Source organism: Mercenaria mercenaria, chromosome 6 (assembly GCF_021730395.1).
Source record: "Mercenaria mercenaria strain notata chromosome 6, MADL_Memer_1, whole genome shotgun sequence".
Taxonomy (NCBI): Eukaryota; Metazoa; Mollusca; class Bivalvia; order Venerida; family Veneridae; genus Mercenaria; species Mercenaria mercenaria.
Window position 1 is genome coordinate 7,316,522 of NC_069366.1, and position 22,163 is coordinate 7,338,684.

The window sequence follows — 22,163 nt, forward strand, 5'->3', positions numbered from 1 at the left end:
CCCTAGTCAGTTTTTTCCCCCCTTGGAATAAGTTTTCTGATAGGGAAAGAAACTGACTAGTTAGTCAGATTTTTCCCCCTAGTCAAGTTTTCCCTTCAAGTATTGGATTCTTTCGGTATTGTTATTTGGGATACAAGTGTCTATTCATTTTCAGTTTAAATTTCAGATGAAACAGGTATTGTTTTTCATTTGAAAAAACCTGTGTTTCTTTTTTTGTAACTTTAATCAATATTTTTTTTGTCAAATTAAATTTTCTAATTTCTGTTTGATTGCCATTACTATTTAATATCTGTCAGGTGCGGGGAAGAAATTGACTGGTCAGTTCTTTCCCCGTTGCATATACTTGACCTATCAGGTGGGGAAAAAAATTGCCCAGTCAGTTCTTTCCCCCTTAACATATATTTCACCTATCAGGTGGGGGAAGAAATTGACCAGTCAGTTCTTTCCCCCCCTAGCATATAGGTGGGGGAAGAAATTGACTAGTCAGTTCTTCCCCTCTTGCATATACTTGACCTATCAGGTGGGGGAAAAAATTGACCGGTGAGTTCTTTCCCCCCTAGCCAGTACTTGACCTGTCAGGTGAGGGAAGAAACTGTCCGGTCGGTTCTTTCCCCCCTAGCCAGTACTTGACCTGTCGGGTGGGGAGAAGAAATTGACCGGTCAGTTCTTTCCCTCCTAGCATATACTTGACCTATCAGGTGGGGGAAGAAAATGACCAGTCGGTTCTTTCCCCCCTAGCATATATTTCACCTATCAGGTGGGGGAAGAAATTGACCAGTCAGTTCTTTCCCCCCTAGCATATAGGTGGGGGAAGAAATTGACTAGTCAGTTCTTTCCCCCCTTGCATATACTTGACCTATCAGGTGGGGGAAGAAATTGACCAGTCAGTTCTTTCCCCCCTAGCCAGTACTTGACCTGTCTGGTGGGGAGAAGAAATTGACCAGTCAGTTCTTTTCCCCCTTGCATATACTTGACCTATCAAGTGGGGGGAGAAATTGACTAGTCAGTTCTTTCCCCCCTAGCATATAACTTGATCTATCAGGTTGGGGAAAAAATTGACCGGAGCTAGCTAGTTCTTTCTCCCCTAGCATTATACTTGAACTGTCAGATGGGGGAAGAAATTGACTAGTCAGTTCTTTCCCCCCAAGCCAGTACTTGACCTGTCAGGTGGAGGAAGAAATTGGCCTGTCAGTTCTTTCCCCTCAGCCAGTACTTAACCTGTCGAATGGGGAGAAGAAATTGACCAGTCAGTTCTTTCCCCCCTAGCCAGTACTTGCTGTTAGGTGGGGGAAGAAATTGACCAGTCAGTTCTTTCCCCCCTAGCATATACTTGACCTGTCAAGTTGGGGAAGAAATTGACCAGTCTGTTCTTTCCCCCTAGCATATACTTGACCTATCAGGTGGGGGAAGAAATTGACCGGTCAGTTCTTTCCCCCCTAGCATATACTTGACCTGTCAGGTGGGGGAAAAAACTGACTAGTCAGTTCTTTCCCCCCTAGCCAGTACTTGACCTGTCAGGTGAGGGAAGAAATTGACTTTTCAGTTCTTTCCCCCCTATATATAGTAAGTACTTGACCTGTTGTGTGGGGAGAAGAAGTTGACCAGTCAGTACTTTCCCCCCTAGTCAGTACTTGACCTGTCGGGTGGGGGAAGAAATTGACTAGTCAGTTCTTTCCCCCCTATATATAGTAAGTACTTGACCTGTGGTGAGGGGAGAAGAAATTGACCGGTCAGTTCTTTCCCCCCTTGCATATACTTGACCTATCAAGTTGGGGAAGAAATTGACCAGTCAGTTCTTTTCCCCCTAGCATATACTTGACCTATCAGGTGGGGAAAAAAATTGACTGGTCAGTTCTTTCCCCCCTAGCATTATACTTTTACTGTCAGGTGGGGGAAGAAATTGACTAGTCAGTTCTTCCCCCCCCCCCCCCCCATATATTTCACCTATCAGGTGGGGGAAGAAATTGACCAGTCAGTTCTTTCCCCCCTAGCATATAGGTGGGGGAAGAAACTGACTAGTCAGTTCTTCCCCCCTTGCATATACTTGACCTATCAGGTGGGGGAAGAAATTGACCGGTGAGTTCTTTCCCCCCTAGCCAGTACTTGACCTGTCAGGTGAGGGAAGAAATTGTCCGGTCGGTTCTTTCCCCCCTAGCCAGTACTTGACCTGTTGGGTGGGGAGAAGAAATTGACTGGTCAGTTCTTTCCCTCCTAGCATATACTTGACCTATCAGGTGGGGGAAGAAAATGACCAGTCAGTTCTTTCCCCCTTAGCATATATTTCACCTATCAGGTGGGGGAAGAAATTGACCAGTCAGTTCTTTCCCCCCTAGCATATAGGTGGGGGAAGAAATTGACTAGTCAGTTCTTTCCCCCCTTGCATATACTTGACCTGTCAGGTGGGGGAAGAAATTTACCAGTCAGTTCTTTCCCCTCTAGGCAGTACTTGCTAGAAAGAACTGACCGGTCAATTTCTTCCCCCTCTAGCCAGTACTTGCTCTGTTAGGTGGGCGAAGAAAATGTCTGGTCAGTTCTTTCCCCCCTAGCCAGTACTTGGCCTGTCTGGTGGGGAGAAGAAATTGACTGGTCAGTTCTTTCCCGCTAGCCAGTACTTGCTCTGTTAGGTGGGAGAAGAAATTGACTGGTCAGTTCCTTCCCCCCAGCAAGTACTTGACCTGTCAGGAGGGGGGAAGAATTTAACTTCCCCCACCTGACAGGTCAAGTATATGATAGGGGGGAAAGAACTGACCGGTCAATTTTTTCTTCCCACCTGAAAGGTCAAGCACTGGCTTGGGGGGAAAGAACTGGTCAATTTCTTCTCCCCACCAGACAGGTCAAGAACTGGCTAGGGGGGAAAGAACTGACCGGTCAATTTCTTCCCCCACCTGTCAAAACAAGTACTGGCTAGGGGGGAAAGAACTGACTGGTCAATTGCTTCCCCCACCTGACAGGTCAAGTACTGGCTAGGGGGGAAATAACTAACTTGTCTATTTTTTCTCCCTCCTAATAGGTCAAGTACTGGCTAGAGGGGAAAGAACTGACTGGTCAAATTCATTCCCCCCCCCCCCACCCGACAGGTCAAGTACTGGCTAGGGGGGAAAGAACTGACTGGTTAATTCCCCCCCCCCCCTGACAGGTCAAGTACTTGCTGGGGGGGGGGGGGGGGGGGAAGAACTGACCAGTCAATTTCTTCTCCCACCTACAAGCAAGTACTGGCTAGCGGGGAAAGAACTGACCAGTCAATTTCTTCTCCCCGCCCAACAAGTCAAGTACTGGCAAGTGGGGAAAGAACTGACCAGACATTTTCTTCGCCCACCTAACAGAGTAAGTACTGGCTAGAGGGGGAAGAAATGGTCAGTTCTTTCTAGCAAGTACTGGCAAGTGGGGAAAGAACTGACCAGTAAATTTCTTCCCCCACCTGACAGGTCAAGTATATGATAGGGGGGAAAGAACTGACCGGTCAATTTCTTCCCACTTAACAGAGCAAGTACTGGCTAGTGGGGAAAGAACTGACCAGTCAATTTCTTCCCCCACCTGACCAAGCAAGTACTGGCTAGGGGGGAAAGAACTGACTGGTCAATTTCATTTCCCCACCTGACAGGTCAAGTACTGGCTAGGGGGAAAAGAACTGACTGGTCAATTTATTTCCCCACCTAACAGAGCAAGTACAGGCTAGGGGGAAAAGAACTGACTGGTCAATTTACTTCCCCCACCTTACTGATCAAGTACTGGCTACGTGGGAAAAGAACTGACCAGCAGTAAATTCCTAAAAACCTTAGAAGAAATTGAAACAGGAAAAAGGCAAATAAAAAAATACAACAGAAATTAAAATAAGTTCATTTAAAAACATTTCTTTAATTTACACAAAATATGAAACATATTTATTTTATATGAAATTTAAATGAAAACCGACTATCTGAAATGAAAAACAGATTAGTTAAGAATAACCAAGAATAACCAGTTCCAATTCACTAACAGGGGAAATAATTGACTAGCCAGGAAAATTGATGAGGGGGGAAAGAATTGACTAGTTAGTTTTCCCCCCCATAAGAATGATCAAGAGTAACCAGTTGCGATGGGGGGGAAAAAATTGACTAGGGGGGGAAAGAACTGACCAGTCAGTTTCTTCCCCGGGGAAAAAACTGACTAGTCAATTCTTTCCCCCGGGGAAGAAACTAACTAGTCAGTTTTTTCTCCGGGGAAAGAACTGACTGGGGAAAAAACTGACCGTTACACCTGTATTCAGGGTTCGATCGATACATCGGATCGAATGTTCCTGTATCGATCAAAATCAAACTAACTACATGGTAAATAGCCTCATTAATAGTTCTCCTCCAGTAAGCATAATTTGTTTACTCCGGAAATGCTTTTATACAGCGTCAAACCTGATAGCCAATCAGCGTTCAGCAGCATAGGAACAAGAGCTGTCCGTAAGACAGCCATATTGTCCCAGAAGCAGGAAAATATTACCCAAAATGTTAAATATCAAAAGAATTTCAAGTTCAAAAGGGGACATAATTTGACCAAAATGCATATCAGAGTTATGGGAGCTGCTGCTATCAACTAGTTTTATAACGCCGAAGACACGTGAAGTTCCAATTCAATATCTGAATTAGTTTTGGAGATAGTAACTTGCATGTAAAACCTTAACCAGAATTTTTCTAAGTCCAAAAGTGGGCATAATTTACCCAAAATACATGTCAGAGTTATGGGACTTGACCCAGTGAGGTTGGTTATTGACCTAGAAAAAGAAAAAATAAGTTTCAAATCTATATGCCTTTTAGTAATAGCTGTATGTACTTGCACGCAAAACTTTAACCAGAATTTCCTAAAAGGGGGCATAATTTGGCCAAAATGAAGGTCAGAGTTATTGGACTTGCTGCTATCAACTAGTTTTATAACACATGTGAAGTTTCAATTCAATATCTGCATTAGTTTTGGAGATAGTAACTTGCATGTAAAACTTTAACCATAATTTTTAAGTGCAAGATGTACGAGAAGGCACATTTCCATAAGGTAAAAGAATCGATACCAGTCTACAATACATTATCCGGGTTATTAAAGGTTAAAATCTGTTACACATCTGGAGGTGAACAAAAAAGTCGTTGGATTATGCAATAATTGATTGGAAACCACAATGTCTTTTGTAAGGCCTCGGATTCTTTGGCTACTCCATCTGCAATATTGGATTCAATTTTTGGCTAAAGGTAATAAGATTTGGCTAAAAGATTTTTCATTTGGCTAAAAGCTTGGCTACAAGAAAATTTATCCCAGTGCCACCGCTGAAGGGGAGATAAAAATCAGAAACTTACGACGTACTATGAAACATGCCCTTTTCACAATTACATCACTCATCTTCACACTACAACCCATATTCATCAGTCATAACTACTGGCCATTTTTCATAACTGAAGCACAAAGAGCAACTGTATATTTACACATACCTTTCTCTACCACCCTCTGCCATAGCCATTTGTGGTTTCTGGGCTTCTCCAGTTGCACGGTCAGCCTGTGAGTTGTTCTGTCTGGGCTGCAACACTCTTTGTTCCATGTCTGGAAACAAAAAAATGTAAACGTGTATTCAACAGTTATTTAACAAGAGGACCATGATGGTCCTGAATCGCTCACCTGTCCCCACGTGACCCAGTTTTGAACTGAGTATGACGTCGTTTTTTCTATTATTTGACATAGTGAACTAGTTTTTGAGCTCATGTGACCCAGTTTTTAACTTGACCTAGATATCATCAAGATAAAAATTCTGACCAATTTTCATGAAGATCCATTGAAAAATATGGCCTCTAGAGCGGTCAGAAGGTTTTCCTATTATTTCACCAAATGACATACTTTTTAAAAGCACGTGACCCAGTTTTGAACTTGACCTAGATATCATCAAGGTGAACATTCTCACCAATTTTCATGAAGTTCCATTGAAAAATATGGCCTCTAGAGAGGTCACAAGGTTTTTCTATTATTTCATCTAATGACCTACTTTTTAAAAGCACATGACCCAGTTTTGAACCTGACCTAGATATCATCAAGATGAACATTCTCACCAAATTTTCATGAAGATCTCATGAAAAATATGGCCTCTAGAGAGGTCACAAGGCTTTTCTATTATTTGACCTAATGACCTAGTTTTTAACCGCACGTGATCCAGTTTCGAACTTTACCTAGATATCATCAAGGTGAACATTCAGACCAATTTTCATGAAGATCCATTGAAAAATATGGCCTCTAGAGAGGTCAAAAAGTTTTACTATTTTTAGATCTGCTGACCTAGTTTTTGATCGCAGTTGACCCTTTTGGAACTTGACCTAGATATCATCAAGATGAACATTCAGACCAATTTTCATAAAGATCCCATGAAAAATATGGCCTCTAGAGAGGTCACAAGTTTTTTTTTTATTATTTGACCTACTGACCTAGTTTTTGACTGCACATGACCCAGTTTCAAACTTGACCTAGATATCATAAAGATGAACATTCTGACAAATTTTCAAGAAGATCCATTCAAAAGTATGGCATCTAGAGAGGTCACAAGGTTTTTCTATTTTTAAACCTACTGACCTAGTTTTTGACCTCAGTTGACCCAGTTTCAAACTTGACCTAGATATCATCAAGATGGACATTCAGACCAACTTTCATACAGATCACATGAAAAATATGGCCTCTAGAGAGGTCACAAGTTTTTTTTTATTATTTGACCTACTGACCTACTTTCTGATGGCACGTGACCCAGTTTCAAACTTGACCTAGATATCATCAAGATGAACATTCTATCTTTCATGAAGATCCATTGAAAAGTATGGCCTGTAGAGAGCTCACAAGGTTTTTCAATTTTTAGACCTACTGACCTAGTTTTTGAAGGCACATGACCCAGTTTCAAACTTGGCCTAGATATCATCAAGATGAACATTCAGACCAATTTTCATACAGATCCCATGAAAAATATGGCCTCTAGAGAGGTCACAAGGTTGATTTATTATTTAACCTACTGACCTAGCTTTTGATGGCATGTGACCCAGTTTCAAACTTGACCTAGATATCATCAAGGTTAACATTCTGACTAACTTTCATGAAGATCCATTGAGAAGTATGGCCTCTAGAGAGGTCACAAGGTTTTTCTATTTTTAGACCTACTGACCTAGTTTTTGACCGCAGGTGACCCAGTTTCAAACTTGGCCTAGATATTATCAAGATGAACATTCTGACCAATTTTCATGAAGATCCCATGAAAAATGTGACCTCTAGAGAGGTCACAAGCAAAAGTTTACACTGTCACTTCGTGACATGTGAGCTAAAAATATATTCATTCTCTCAGATTTCTAGTTGAAGTCAATATGCCAGACTTTTCTGCTACTTTGAAAACGGACAACAGCTGAAATTTGGGAAAACTGTTTGTTTTTTTAAATGGGAGTTGGAAAATTTTAAGTTAGAAATTAAAGTACCATTTTATAGGATATGCTTATGGATGGTTTTTGACCGAGCATTCGTTTTCAACTGAAGCTAATTTTTTGGAAAAACGAAAAAATGGACACCTACAGATCCAGATCTATGCTGGTGGTGAAAAGATGTGAATACAAAAATTTAAAGGGCCGACACTCAAAGCACAGAGGACAAAATTCTTTTCAGCAACCACTCATCCTGCAGGACTAGTGACTTACAACTGTTACTGGTCAGGGTTCATACAGCCAAGCTGACAAAATTTTGAAGGACTTTTCAAGGATTTGGCTTAGATTTTCAAGGACTATTCAATGGTGACAAATGAAATAGTCAATATATAGTTGGGAATTACAACTACATAATTATGGAATAATTCTTACAACAGAACACCAGTATGCCTAGAAATAAGCATAGTTAACCAAATAGAGATATTTTAATCAAATTATTTGAAAATGGAGTTTTTGTAGGAATTCAGCTTATTATCGGACATCAATGCACAATACAGTTTCATTTCTCCCAGACAGGGCCCACGCTGTCGTGAAAAATCGCGAGTCGCGAAAATGAAAAAATCTTCGTAATTTGGACCGCCATTTTGTTTCAGACGTTCTAAATCGTAACCTCCGAGAAATTATGTTAAAAAAACAGTTGACTGGTTCCGATAATTTTACCTTGTAAAATTAACTTATTTCGGGATAGTACTACCCAGTCTGCATTCACTTTACATATAAAAGTGTGTAATAAACATCTTGACACTCAAGAAGAGGCAATTTGCAATCAGTTAGCAACCAATTTTCGGGTTAAAATAATCTTTTTGTTTTGTTGTCATTACGGCAGATTAAATGATTGATGCCTTTAATTTCCATGGATCAAATAATTAATAAATAAATCGGCAAAATAATGAATGGTTTGATGAATTTTTTAACGTTGTCGCCACCGTCAGACAGTATCTTAGTCACAGGCACGGGTCCAGTGTATTTTTTGTTTAATATAAAAATCTTTTTTTTTCACACAAATATACTTTTTATATGTTAGTCAAATGAAAAAAAAATGATGACAAACAATCCGGTCACAATATCATACACGACACTGTGACCGGATTTTTGTCATCAGGGCTCGACACTAACGCTGGTCCGAGACCAGTGCTTTTCAGGGAGGACCACTAACTTCTCGAACCTGTGTGGTCCAATGGACCACCGAAAATTACAAGCAAGTCATTTTTAAAATAAATTAATAAACATTGAATTGTTCACGGTACTGCAGTTTAAAAATAGAATTTGGTTTTCCCCATGTATATTTGCTTGAAATTTGGAATGCCCGGATGTAACGCTGGTACTAAAACCCGGGAACGGAACACAGTAACTTATCTATCTGATTCAAGTATTCACTTACGAACTACTGAGGTATCACTTACGAACTACTGAGGTATCAGTACAGTATCCAGCGTTCGGTAGACCCGAGGTTCCGGATTTTGACCCGCGAAAATCGAGAAAACTCGTATCTGACTCGCACAGAAAATGCCCCATGCGTCGGCATGACCCGTGGAAATTTTCTTTGATTCGTCTCGAGTTCGAAAGTTCTGCCTCTGTGCCAATCAAAATCCCAGTGAGTTTAAATATTGTTTGCCGCCATAAGCAGAAGTATGGCAGTAGGTGGAGCTCCGACTGACACGTTGTCATCTCGCGGTTCGTATTTAGTGCCCGTCATTATCAAAAGTGTTTATTGATCAAAAAGTTAAAAGTTAATTGATAAACAATACGAAAAGCAGCCTATTATCGTGTTTGTACAACTTGTTAATTAGCGTTATACAGCTTCTGCTGTATTGTTGTCTTGCCGATTATTACTGAACAACAAATTGGATAACGAAATTCATTTATTTTATGTGTTTGACACGTTTATATAAGCCCATCGGCCGTTACGATCAATAGCATTTTATTTAATTTATTATCATTACCGAGGCTTTGTTTGGGCAAAAACAAATAAAAATGCTTTTAATAAGCAGAAATTATAAGTATTCAATAGGTATAATGAAAAAAAAAAGAAAAGCAATTTATAACACATATTTTATCAAGAATTTAATGTTACTTTCGTTTTCCATATTTGTCACCCGTTTTCACGGCCGTGATTTTCGGACATTTTTAACGAAATTTTCTAGTGCAGTATTAATGAAAAGTCAATAAAAAGTCTGTATTTAAGAAAAAATGACAACTGTTGCAAAAAAAGCTCTTATTTTGAAGCATTTTTCAAGAAGAGGCACCAAACCCCACCCACTTAAAATATGAATTGCTGAAAAAATCATCTTTATTGACATCTCTATTTAAAATTTGATTTTCAAAACTATTTTTAATAATTAAATGGCAGATGTTTATCAAAATAATAATATAAAAATCACATGTTTTGCAGTGTTTGTAAAAAGTACTCCATGAAAGAAGAGGGGGTCTCATATGTTACTGGTTGTGTTAACTTAAAAAAAAAACCCATCCAACTATGTAGGACCACCTGAAATTCTGTCGGACCATCAGTTTGCAAAAGCTGCTGGTCCTTCGGACCACCACTGGAAAAAAGTTAGTGTCTAGCCCTGGTCATCCTTTTTTTTTCATTTGGTTAACATATAGAAAGCATATTTGTGTGAAAAAAGGTTTTTTCTCATATTAAACAAAAGAAAAAAAATACACAGGACCCGTGTCTGTGATCTTAGTAAGTAATTAGTAAAGGTGTTTGCCATGTTTTTTGAATGTCTGTAAAAGATAGGAATGGATTTGAAATGTAATCCTATATCAGTTACCAACACAGAAGATAATAGGTAGGGGTAGATTTATCGGAAGCACAAAGCACCAAAAACACAGCCCCGGGCCATGCATTTACATAGTAGGCCCACAACAAAAAGAAGCTGTAATGGAAAAATATTTCAGACAGGTTGCTTCAAACATCCAACAACATTTTAAAATACAAAACTTGCTTTAGAGGTATACCCACTTTCATTCAAAAGTCCCCCTATATAGCTAGAATATCACTATTTGCTTATGGGAAGTAACAAAAATTTTCAACGCGCTGTGGGAAGGGAAACCTCTCCAGCACCCTCCCTACCATTCCCGAGAAAAAAGGTGGCTCCAACTTTTTCCAGCCCAATGTGGGCCCTGCCAGCTCTATACCTGCAACATTTGTCAATTTTTTAATCATTCAATTCAAATTAAGAAGTTCCCGAGCTCGATATTTTCTTCTGTTTCTCCGACTTTGCATGTGATTTAAGGGCGGATTCGCCCATAGAGCCAATGTCTTTTATTTTGTTGCAATGTTTTCACATCGCTTTGTGCCTGTTTTCATGGTTCACCAACCACGGATATGTTAACAACCATTTTTTATTGAAAACACAGAGCTTTGTTTTTCGTAGCCATTTCCTGTATTTTTGACACCGGAAACAAACTACGGTGCGCATAATATAACACATCGTGAAAACCGTAACTTAAACGTTTTGTACTCGGTACAAATCGTACCAGGGGTGTGGAAATCACAATATTTTTCAGTAGTTACAAAAGCAAACATAATAAAGTGTAATACTGTAGCTGTTTCAAAAAATAAGCTTTCGACAGTTTTATAATAGCTTGTGTTTGTCTGCGAGGCCGTTGAACATTTAACAGAAATACCTAAAAGACTGCACATCATGCCATGCGAAGCCATGTGAGAAACTTTCTGTCAGAAAACATCATACTTCCTGACTCGTACTAGCAAGCGCTGTGTGCTTTGACTGTTGACTTCCATTTTTGTTGGCAGACGAAGTTGTAACAACTAATTTGTCCATAACTTTGTGATAATTGTTTACGTTTCCGGTTTATATTTGCCGAGTTAACGTGTGCAAAAGGATTTACAGTCAACACGCCCGATTTGGTCATTTCGTCCCCCTCGGCGATTTCAAATTGGTCATTTCGTCCCCCTTTTTAAAACGTATTTTTGAAAAAAATCGAAGTATGATAAATTAAGTCGTTTTTTTCTTTCAAATAAGTAAATTAAATACTAAACAAGAGGACCATGATGGTCCTGAATCACTCACCTATCCCCACATGACCCAGTGTTGAACTGAGTATGACATCGTTACTTCTATTATTTGACACAGTGACCTAGTTTTTGAGCACATGTGACCTAGATATCATCAAGATAAAAAATTCTGACCAATTTTCATGAAGATCCATTGAAAAATATGGCCTCTAGAGAGGTCACAAGGTTTTTCTATTATTTGACCTAATGACCTAGTTTTTGAAGGCACGTGACCCACTTTTAAACATGACCTAGATATCATCAAGGGGAACATTATCACCAATTGTCATGAAGATCTCATGAAAAATATGGCCTCTAGAGAGGTCACAAGGTTTTTCTATTTTTCGACCTACTGACCTAGTTTTTGATCCCACGTGACCCAGTTTCGAACTTGACCTAGATATCATCAAGGCGAACATTCTGACCAATATTCATGAAGATCTCATGAAAAATATGGCCTCTAGAGAGGTCACAAGGTTTTTCTATTTTTAGACCTACTGACCTAGTTTTTGACCGCACTTGACCCAGTTTCGAATCTGACCTAGATATCATCAAGGTGAACATTCTGACCAATATTCATGAAGATCTCATGAAAAATATGGCCTCTAGAGAGGTCACAAGGTTTTTCTATTTTTAGAACTACTGACCTAGTTTTTGACCGCACGTGACTAGGGCTGTCATCGATAGAAACGATATCGATGTATCAACGATATTTTTTGGTCGATCGATTATCGATTCCCATTTTCAAAAATCGATATTTTACAGAGAGAAAAAAAACTGTCTTGATAAACACTCAGACCGTCTAAAACAACTTTTTCTGCCTGCAAAAATATGCCATAAGTAACGGAAGTTGTCAAAAAAGGTAATGTCTAAACTTGTACCGTAGCAGTCTTTTCCCACTAGCCAGCACTACCTATATGGGTAGAAGTAAAAAGGGCTCAACTTCAGAATCTATTTGCAAAAAGTTACGTTGTCCTGTCTTGAAAGGTCGCTTCGTTGTTTGTGCATGTAAAAACATAGTGTATATACTGTTTCTACGTCAATCTCGGCTTTTTACTTGTTCGCGTATAGCTGATCACTCAGTAAAAGGTACAGAATTTAGCTAGTGTCGGTAACAATAACAATCAAAGATGGCCGAAGAGGAAGCCGTCGCCGGCTTAAATAGTGGAAACAGAGTCAAAAGACGGAAAGAAAAGCTTTGTTTGGGTTCGTAGAAACACAGGGTGTTGCTTAAACATGCCTTTCAGTACAACAAACAAACAGTCAAACACTACAAATTTGAGGCCCATCGAAAACTTGGGCAGAAGTTAAAAAAGAAAAACAAAAAAAAAAAAAAAAAACACGCGGTGCCAGTACCGAAAGTAAGTGCAAGGTAAAAATTAGACAGGGTACGAAACAGGCTAAAAATAAATAAAAGCATTGTAAAGAAATAAATTAATTAATTTAATAAATAAATAGATATCTGTGGAAGAGAAATACAGAATTTTAGCTGTTTGAAACCTGACTCCAGTGCCTGGTATTATAGTGTACTAGGTTGTAAAGTAGGATAAATAAAAAAGAGGAGTGAAGGCACAATGAAGATCTATAAAAGATTTCATTAATTTTCATTTATTTTATTTATTTCATAGATACAAATACAACACAATCAAACAGTAATATAAAAAGTTGGCAATAAAACTAAACATAACATTAACAAGAAGGTATATAGCATGCCCATGAACAAATAGGTTGTTAATCTAACTTAATAATCGATATATCGATGTATCGTCGATATTTGTCTTCCGATATATCAGTATCGTCGATATGCCAAAGTCCCAATCAATGACAGCCCTACACGTGACCCAGTTTCGAACTTGACCTAGATATCATCAAGGTAAACATTCTGACCAATTTTCATGAAGTTCCATTGAATTATATGGCCTCTAGAGAGGTCACAAGGTTTTTTCTATTTTTAGACCTACTGACCTAGTTTTTGACCGCACGTGACCCAGTTTCGAACTTGACCTAGATATCATCAAGGTAAACATTCTGACCAATTTTCATGAAGATCCATTGAGAAATATGGCCTCTAGAGAGGTCACAAGGTTTTTCTATTTTTAGACCTACTGACCTAGTTTTTGACCCCACGTGACCCAGTTTCGAACTTGACCTAGATATCATCAAGGTGAACATTCTGACCAATATTCATGAAGATCTCATGAAAAATATGGCCTCTAGAGAGGTCACAAGGTTTTTCTATTTTTAGAACTAATGACCTAGTTTTTAACCCCACGTGACCCAGTTTCGAACTTGACCTAGATATCATCAAGGTGAACATTCTGACCAAATTTCATGAAGATCCATTGAGAAATATGGCCTCTAGAGAGGTCACAAGGTTTTTCTATTTTTAGACCTACTGACCTAGTTTTTGACCCCATGTGACCCAGTTTCGAATTTGACCTAGATATCATCAAGGTGAACATTCTGACCAATATTCATGAAGATCTCATGAAAAATATGGCCTCTAGAGAGGTCACAAGGTTTTTCTATTTTTAGACCTACTGACCTAGTTTTTGAACCCACGTGACCCAGTTTCAAACTTGATCTAGATATCATCAAGGTGAACATTCTGACCAATTTTCATGAAGATCTTGTGAAAAATATGGCCTCTAGAGAGGTCACAAGGTTTTTCTATTTTTAGAAATACTGACCTAGTTTTGGACCGCATGTGACCCAGTTTCGAACTTGACCTAGATATCATCAAGATAAGCATTCTGACCAATTTTCATAAAGACCCCATGAAAAATGTGACCTCTAGAGTGGTCACAAGCAAAAGTTTACGCATGGACGCACGCACGGACGACGGACGCTGCGCGATCACAAAAGCTCACCTTGTCACTTTGTGACAGGTGAGCTAAAAATATACATAAGTTTTTGTTTGTTTTAAGAACTTTTTGCTTTAAAAATGATCGATTTAACAAGGAGGATTTTGTTTTTGATTTTTTTTTTCTGTTTTCTTTTTCTTTGTTTTTGAAAGTCTGTTATGTTGGACAACATGATAGCTGTTTACATGTCCGTATTTGATGCTGCTTATTTTCAAACTCTTGAATAAGATTAAAATTTTTATTAAACTTTTTTTATAACAAGTCAAAATATTTATTGGCATAAACATATATACATGTTTATCACCAACAACTATCATTTGGCGGTTTGCTTAACAGAAGTGAATTGAAAAGCATAATTTCCTCACTCCAATCAACTATCAGTGCTCGCGCTGCCAATCGACATTATCGCCAAATGGCGATTATTTTATTCAAAAGTCGATTAAAACGCAATTTTTGGCGATAGAAAATGGCGATTAATTAATAAAAATGCTACAAAAAATATTGCAAAAAATTGTCCATAAACACCTGGAACATACATAGTTTTATCAACAAAAACGTGCGAAGTTGGTAGCATGAAGTGTATTTGCCCAGAGGCATAATTACCCCCTCTAAAGTTGACTTTGACACGCTTAATTGAACACAGTCTGCTGTTTATTAAATGGCCAGTAATTATCGGCAATTAGCTTGACACCTTGTGTCAGTTTTGTTCACAGTTTGATCTCAGTTGGAGATAACACTCGATCTTTATTAGTATCATAATATCTATGATTTTTTATATTTCTTTCATCAAAATAATATTAAATTTATATGAAATTAAAAAAAAACCACTCGCTCTTTTACGGTATGTAATGGCAATCTTAGATTTTAGTGTAGATAGTAAGCGCTGAGAGTAGTTTCCCTTTACCGAAATGGCTAAAATCGCAAATGAACTTATTTTGAAGTTCGAAAATGGTCTATACCTGTGAATACTATGCATTCACGACTCACGGTTGGTCCCGACCGGGGGTCATAAATCATCGCATTTTACACGAGTATCAACGGTATGTTCAGTGATATGATGAATGTATAATGACATTTATTGAAAATGTATTTGCACTAGAAGAAACTTGCAATGTTTGATTATTCAAAGCCTATGATAAACATGAATAATGATAATTGAAAAATAAAGTGTGTTTAAGTGGTCCATGAACAAAAAAGATTAAATAGTTACAGGCCTTTTTTTATGCTGATTTTAGGGCCGAAATTCGGCCCCATTCCCCAATCTAAAAAGTATACTTTTTTCCCCACCTTGGCCAAAAATTCCCCATGCAAAAAAAAATGAAATTAGTTTTGATTTTCAGTCCTAATTTTAACAACTTTTCAGCAAATATATTCCTCCAAACAATGATTTCGCGACGTAAATTTCCCCTCCAAAAGGGACCTGGTACCCTTCCCCAAATTTACAAAAAAAGGGCTGTAGTTATAAAAACCCTGTTTTATGTTTTTTATTGAAATGCGAAAAGCGCATGCGATTAACGCGCACGCCAAGTTTGTCTATTAATTTTTTCCCTGAAAAAAAAGTGGCTATTAATTTATAATGGCCAGGGCTAGCACTGAACTATTAACACCTTTAATTTTACTAGGGGAAATTTTGACACATTTCATTCGGTCAGTCAACAACTTCTCATGCAATTAAATACCATTAACACCTTCCAATCAGCCCAATCAAAGCCTTTTAATGTGATTAATTACCTTTAACACCTTTCGTATGTAGGTATAGGTCAGAGACCACCAATTCAAAAAAGTACAGGGAACTTACTGGGAATGAGGTAAATGTATACCTGGGAATAAGGTAACATCTGTGCGTTCTGATTGGTCAGTCATGTAAACAAACCCAGGAAGTGATTATTTTTTCAAAATTGATATTTTTTCACTGCATTTACAGTATTTTATTATACATTCTGACAAAATTTGCTACATTTTAAGTGTATTTAAAAAAAGTTTTATCAAACGAATTTCTCCCGCCATGTCAATGATGTAAACAGGGGGTCATCTCATTCACACGAAAATTACTTAAATCAGGGGTCCTGAAATAAGATGTCTGATTCGTGGATTCCTCAGTCCGGACAAGCAGTTTTTAGAAGCTGGCTTGTCCGGGGACAAGTAAAATATCCGTGGTAAACATTTTATGAAAACGATACTAATCGGCGTCATCTGTCAGGGGTTCCATTTGACCCGGGACCCCGGAGATTTTCAAAAGACGTTCAAAAGACCCGGCAGAATACTTGCCTGTGCGTCCTTCGGGACCCGGGGCATTTTCCTTTGATAATCCTCTTTCTTATCATTAATTTCCAGCAGTAAAACTATTTCCACGATAGACACGTGTATTCAAAATAAACACTCGCGGTCATGCCCTCCTGCCTTACTGCCTTTGATCTCTGCTAAATCCCGCCCTTTCTCCTGTAGACATGCTTCGCTGATTTTTTTATCAGCAAGTTACGTCACGGCGAGTGCACATAGGTAACAAGAATCAATGAAGTGTTGAAATTAATTGATAAAGCGAATCACGTGTACTGTCAAAAAGGCGCCAATTATTAAATTATCGTAAGCAGCTGATTACCGAGCATGTGAAAAGTGCCCTGCAAGGTTTTTTCATGCCAACTTTAAATCAGACCATTGTTTAGTGATCATATCGTAATTTCAACAAGAAACTTCACAAATTTTGATGAATTTTGAAAGCAAAAATAAGTTTAGAATGTCCGTTCACGGGTCTAATTACTCCCGATGTCATATGCATATTTCCAAAATTCCTTAATAAAAACTGACTTTCAATGCAGTTTTTAATGACAAGTAGCATCATTATTCGAGGAACTATCGCTGATTTAGCTTAGTTTGACAAGTAAACAGAGCAAAAAGTACTTTCCGATGACATTCTGAAAGTGTACCAGTATCTGGATAGTACATTTTGGATACATTTTTATTTTTTTATAGAGTGTTCTAGCACTTCTCTGTTATTAAAAATGAAATGAAATATTGAAGAAAACCCTGATCAAAATAAAATGAATTTTGATAAATATTAGTTTACAATATCAGACTATAATTATGACCTGAAACTGACATTTTTATCATGCTGTAACATGATCTTGGGTTTATTGTTGTCTTAGGTAAAGATCTACGTATTACTGTATAAAAAATATAGTCAATTATAGGGACATGTTGGGACTCCTGTATTTTGGAAAAGGACCCTTCAAAATTTGGGCCCAAGGGTCCTGGGACTCTTGGGTTTTCGGGTCTAGTGGAACCCCTGATCTGTGATTTCCACATGCCTAAAGGCAATACCTAATCTGTTTGTGATCATTTATGACCCTTAAATTATCAAAACAAAAATGTATGCAGCCATTTATAGACACGTGGACAGGTTTACTACATTTAATGATCATTATTGGAAAATTATACCGTGAAGTTGAAAATGAGTGCCAGTCTGGGGATTCCCGTTATCTACTTTCATTTTTGACTTTCAGAAAATCGATTAGCTAGGTTGGCGCTATGTAAAAAAGTTTAGTAGCCAGAATTTGTGGCTTAATTTTTCGAGTCGATTGTTCTGACATTTAACAACTCGGACAGCTTATTTCAGGACCCCTGAAAGACCAGTGCAGTATTCAGTGAATGTTATGGGACCAGGGTAGAAATTCTAGGCATACTGAGATTATTTTTGTCAATGGCATGTGTTCAAGTGTTCTTAATTATTCTCTACTCACTAAACCTTGCTAGTCATAACATATTTTCAAGTGGATGTTCTAGTCACTTAGCTTGCTAGTCATAACATATTTTCAAGTGGATGTTCTAGTCACTTAGCTTGCTAGTTATAACATATTTTCAAATGGATGGTTCTAGCAAAGAAGTATAAAATACACAGAATGGCAACTGGCTGTAATCTCGCGTGAGCTCGTGTCAGAGCGTGATTCGGTGTTATCTTACTAAAAACAAACATCGCCGAGCATGGAGTTACAATTTGTACCTTTAAAACTACATTTAAAATACATGTTAGCTTCTAAAACAAAATTAGTTTAATGTAAAATGGTCTTAAGACACGAAGTACACGTTTTTTTTGCCATCGAAAGAAGCGTGGTCATACGGTGATAATTATTTTACCGATGAATAATTGCTTTCGCACACAAAATGGCGCGTGGAGAAAGCGCCACTTCCGGTAAACGAGATCTCGTGTTTTTGTCACGGAAGGTTGGCGAGATTTGCTCTATGTGCCTTTCAAGTTGCCAATCTATTTATTTTTATAGCTCTTTGGTTCTAGTCATAACATAAAAACTTTATATAAGTCAAAATAGAAGTCAACAGAAGTGTATGTTTGTATTATTTGTTTATTTAGTAATGATAATGCTGATCCTTTCCTTTTTAAACTAAAAAGTAAGGACAAGTTCTTCTTAGGTACGGACAAGTGGATTTGTGGGCCCAACTTGTCCGTGGACAAGTAGACTCTGAAAGTATTTCAGGACCCCTGCTTAAATAAAGTATCACTATTCAGATGTTTTTCGTCCGATATTTTGGTAGAACTAAGATAGTTCTTGAAAAACTTGAAATTAGATATGCATGTTTCGATGTATGGAAGGCCGTACATGCCATAATGTTACAATGTAATACGGGAAAACAATTGGTGGTCTCTAACCTATAGGCTCATTCTACTTTTTTAAAAAAAACTCTGTCTACTTTTGAAGTAATTTTTTTTATTTTAATGACAAAAAATGAATGTTATCTTTAGTAATATATATCAAAGAGCTATAAAAAATAAATAGATTGGCAACTTGAAAGGCATATAGAGCAAATCTCACCAACCTCCCGTGACAAAAAAACGAGATCTCGTAAGAGTCGTTTACCGGAAGTGGCGCTTTCTCCACGCGCCATTTTGTATGCGAAAGCAATTATTCATCGGTAAAATAATTATCACCGTATGACCATGCTTCTTTCGATGGCAAAAAAAACGTGTACTTCGTGTCTAAAGACCATTTCACATTAAACTAATTTTGTTTTAGAAGCTAACGTGTATTTTAAATGTAGTTTTAAAGGTACAAATTGAAACTCCATGCTCGCCGATGTTTGTTTTTAGTAAGATAACGCCAAATCACGCTCTGACACGAGCTCACGCGAGATTACAGCCAGTTGCCATTCTATGTATTTTATACTTCTTTGTATATATGTGACAAATATTAGTTGTTTATTTAATTCATATTGTATTTCTAATTAAAACTTTCTTCTATTATGACCAAGAGGGGGACGAGCTGACCAAATTTTATCATGAGGGGGAAGAAATGACCAATTTTGGGGGACGAAATGACCAAATCGGGGACAAGTTGACTGGGGGACGAGTTGACTTCATGGTTCATACAGAATATCAGAGACAAAATTCAAGTACTTTTCAAGGACTTTTCAAGGACTTTTTACAATTTTTCAAGCACTATTTTTTTTCAAAACCACGACATAATCTGAACAACTTTTATGTAATTGCAAAAATAAAACAACCATTACTTGTCACACCATTGAAAATGACGTAATTCGATTATTAGATTGATGTGATTCACTATTTTGCTGAGGTTTATCGCTTTTCTTGTGATTTTTTAGCGCACTCCTACTAATGATACCTCAAAATTTTGTCACACAACGTACAAATACACTTCGTTCTGTCTGCTCTATAGGGCTTCAGCCACTTTTATATTCGTCTTTTGTCTCCCGCTTACTTGAGTAAACATGTTTATTTTTCTTACTCATTTTAATTCACTGGAAACACTTGCAAATAGTTAAAAATTGTGAGTTATTATTCCCCGTACTTTTTTAACGGAAACGGAAACATGCAAACGGTGATATAGTAGAAATAGCACTCTGTAAATATCGATAAAGTGTGGCCGTAGACCACTATAATAGCATACGAGTGACCCGATCCTGCAATTTTACGAATTTATTTTCATTTTCTCCGATTTATTTTAAGCCTTAAATTCTTTTTGCAAACCAAAGTTACAGAAAGAATATTTTCAAGGAGTGAAAGGTCAAATTCAAGGAGTTTTTTTCAAAATTCAAGTACTTTTCCAGGTCTTTTAGGGTTTTTGTCATTTTCAAGGAGTTTTCAAGGACTACCATCGAATTCAAGGACTTTTCAAGGCCTGTGCGAACCCTGGACTTGATACCTGCAAAAGTCACGCGAGATCATGACAGGGAACCAATCAGAACGCAGAAAAAGAGATGCTTAATTTAGACGCAGTATGGTTCTCCGAAAACTGGAGAAATCGAGAGGCCCTCAGCTGGTGAAACATCCGTTATTTCATCACCTCCATAAACTTAGCAACAGCATTACTAAATTATTCTTGCTTATTGCGTAATTTATACCTGAAAATGTATACATGTCCATAGACAAACAAAATGAGTCCCGAGTCACTGTACTGTGTTTTTCGGTCGATATAATTATAATTCAGGCAACAGCAAGGAAGCGCCAAACGCTGTCAGCATTAGCGGACTCAAAAAACGGATTTCATTCAGCATAATAATTTTACATATGCAAAGAATAAAACATTTCCACCACAATTTTGACCTTTTCTGGAGGGGCATATCACGTGTAAAAAAAAATATATTAAACGATATTCATCTCTTGAATACAATTATTTGGACTAGGATACGGGTAAACTGAAGGTCTAGAAGTAAAACATATTATTTTAAACTATGTTTTTGGGTTAAATCATAATTTCAACCAGATTCTGTAAGCCAAAACCTGAAGAGACACGTTTTCGCGACCTAAAATATTTCTTTTGAAAATCTGTAACTTGTATTTACAAGTTTCCGTATGAAGTAGTAAAAAAATAAGTAAGTTTTAGAATGACTGAGTCTTTACCAGCAGATAAAACGCTGTAGTTCTCCTGTTTGCAAGTCGTTTTCTTCTCAACTTGTTCAAATGTTTTGTTTCAGCTGTTTAAAATTTTGTACGGTGAGTGACGATTGGATAAAACTTGGCGGGAGATAATTGTTGCTATAAAATCCGTCAGATCATATCCGATACGTACCAATTATGTCCGAATAACGGTGTATATTTAGATTGATTTAATGTTTTTTAAGCGACATTTTTTTTATTTTAAATACTATACCTGAATGCAGACGTATACTTTAAAGTAAATCATATGAAAAAATTTGGCCCAGAAAATGTTGAACAATATATAGTAAAGGCCATTTATGGCCGAAATGTCAAATAAAAGAAAAAACTCGCAAAGAATTGATTTTTTGTGTAAGTATTTTACAGGATGTATGTAGCAACATATTAAAAGTATAGGGAAGTAACATGATGCAAAATGTCTATTTTGGGGTAAAAATGTTAAAAAAATAAATGAAACTGTGGATTTCTGGAATCGACCCATAGCAACTGAACTATGCATCTTAAGAGATCCAAATTTGGCACAACATTAGATTACTATATTGTACAAAACGTAGATTAATTAGAAATTTTGAAAAAAGCAAGATTGCGTCCTTAATCCAATATGGCCGTCATAAAAACGACATTTAAACCAGAATTATCATTGATTTTATGTTAAATTGTCTCATATCCTTGCTTTTACACACAATAAATTGATTATTGTTATATGCAGCTTAAGATGGAAAACATACTGCCAGAAGATTCAATATGGGGCAATGGTGAAGTACAAAAATGTATACAGACAATTTTTTTGAGTCATTCAGCAGTAGAAATTATCGTTAAACAGCGATAACTTCCTTATTTACTAACAAAACATATAAAAGTTCAAGTATTTGTTTTCTTAGTAGGATCATTTCCCATCTTTTCTTAGTAGGATTATTTCCTAT

The 22,163-nt window shown here is 37.5% G+C and overlaps 1 protein-coding gene across 1 annotated transcript in view; it reads right to left on the reverse strand.

Annotated features, from left to right (window-relative positions):
- Positions 1-21,326, reverse strand: part of LOC123549831 (aurora kinase A-A-like) — a 42,890-nt gene extending 21,564 nt beyond the window's left edge. Inside the window, exons 1-2 of the mRNA XM_053545021.1 lie at positions 21,205-21,326; positions 5,445-5,553 (exon numbers count right to left, since the gene is read on the reverse strand). Coding sequence (XP_053400996.1) covers positions 5,445-5,551 — 107 coding nt within the window. The 5' untranslated portion in view covers positions 5,552-5,553; positions 21,205-21,326. The remainder of the gene's footprint in view (positions 1-5,444; positions 5,554-21,204) is intronic.
- Positions 21,327-22,163: the final 837 nt, after the last annotated feature.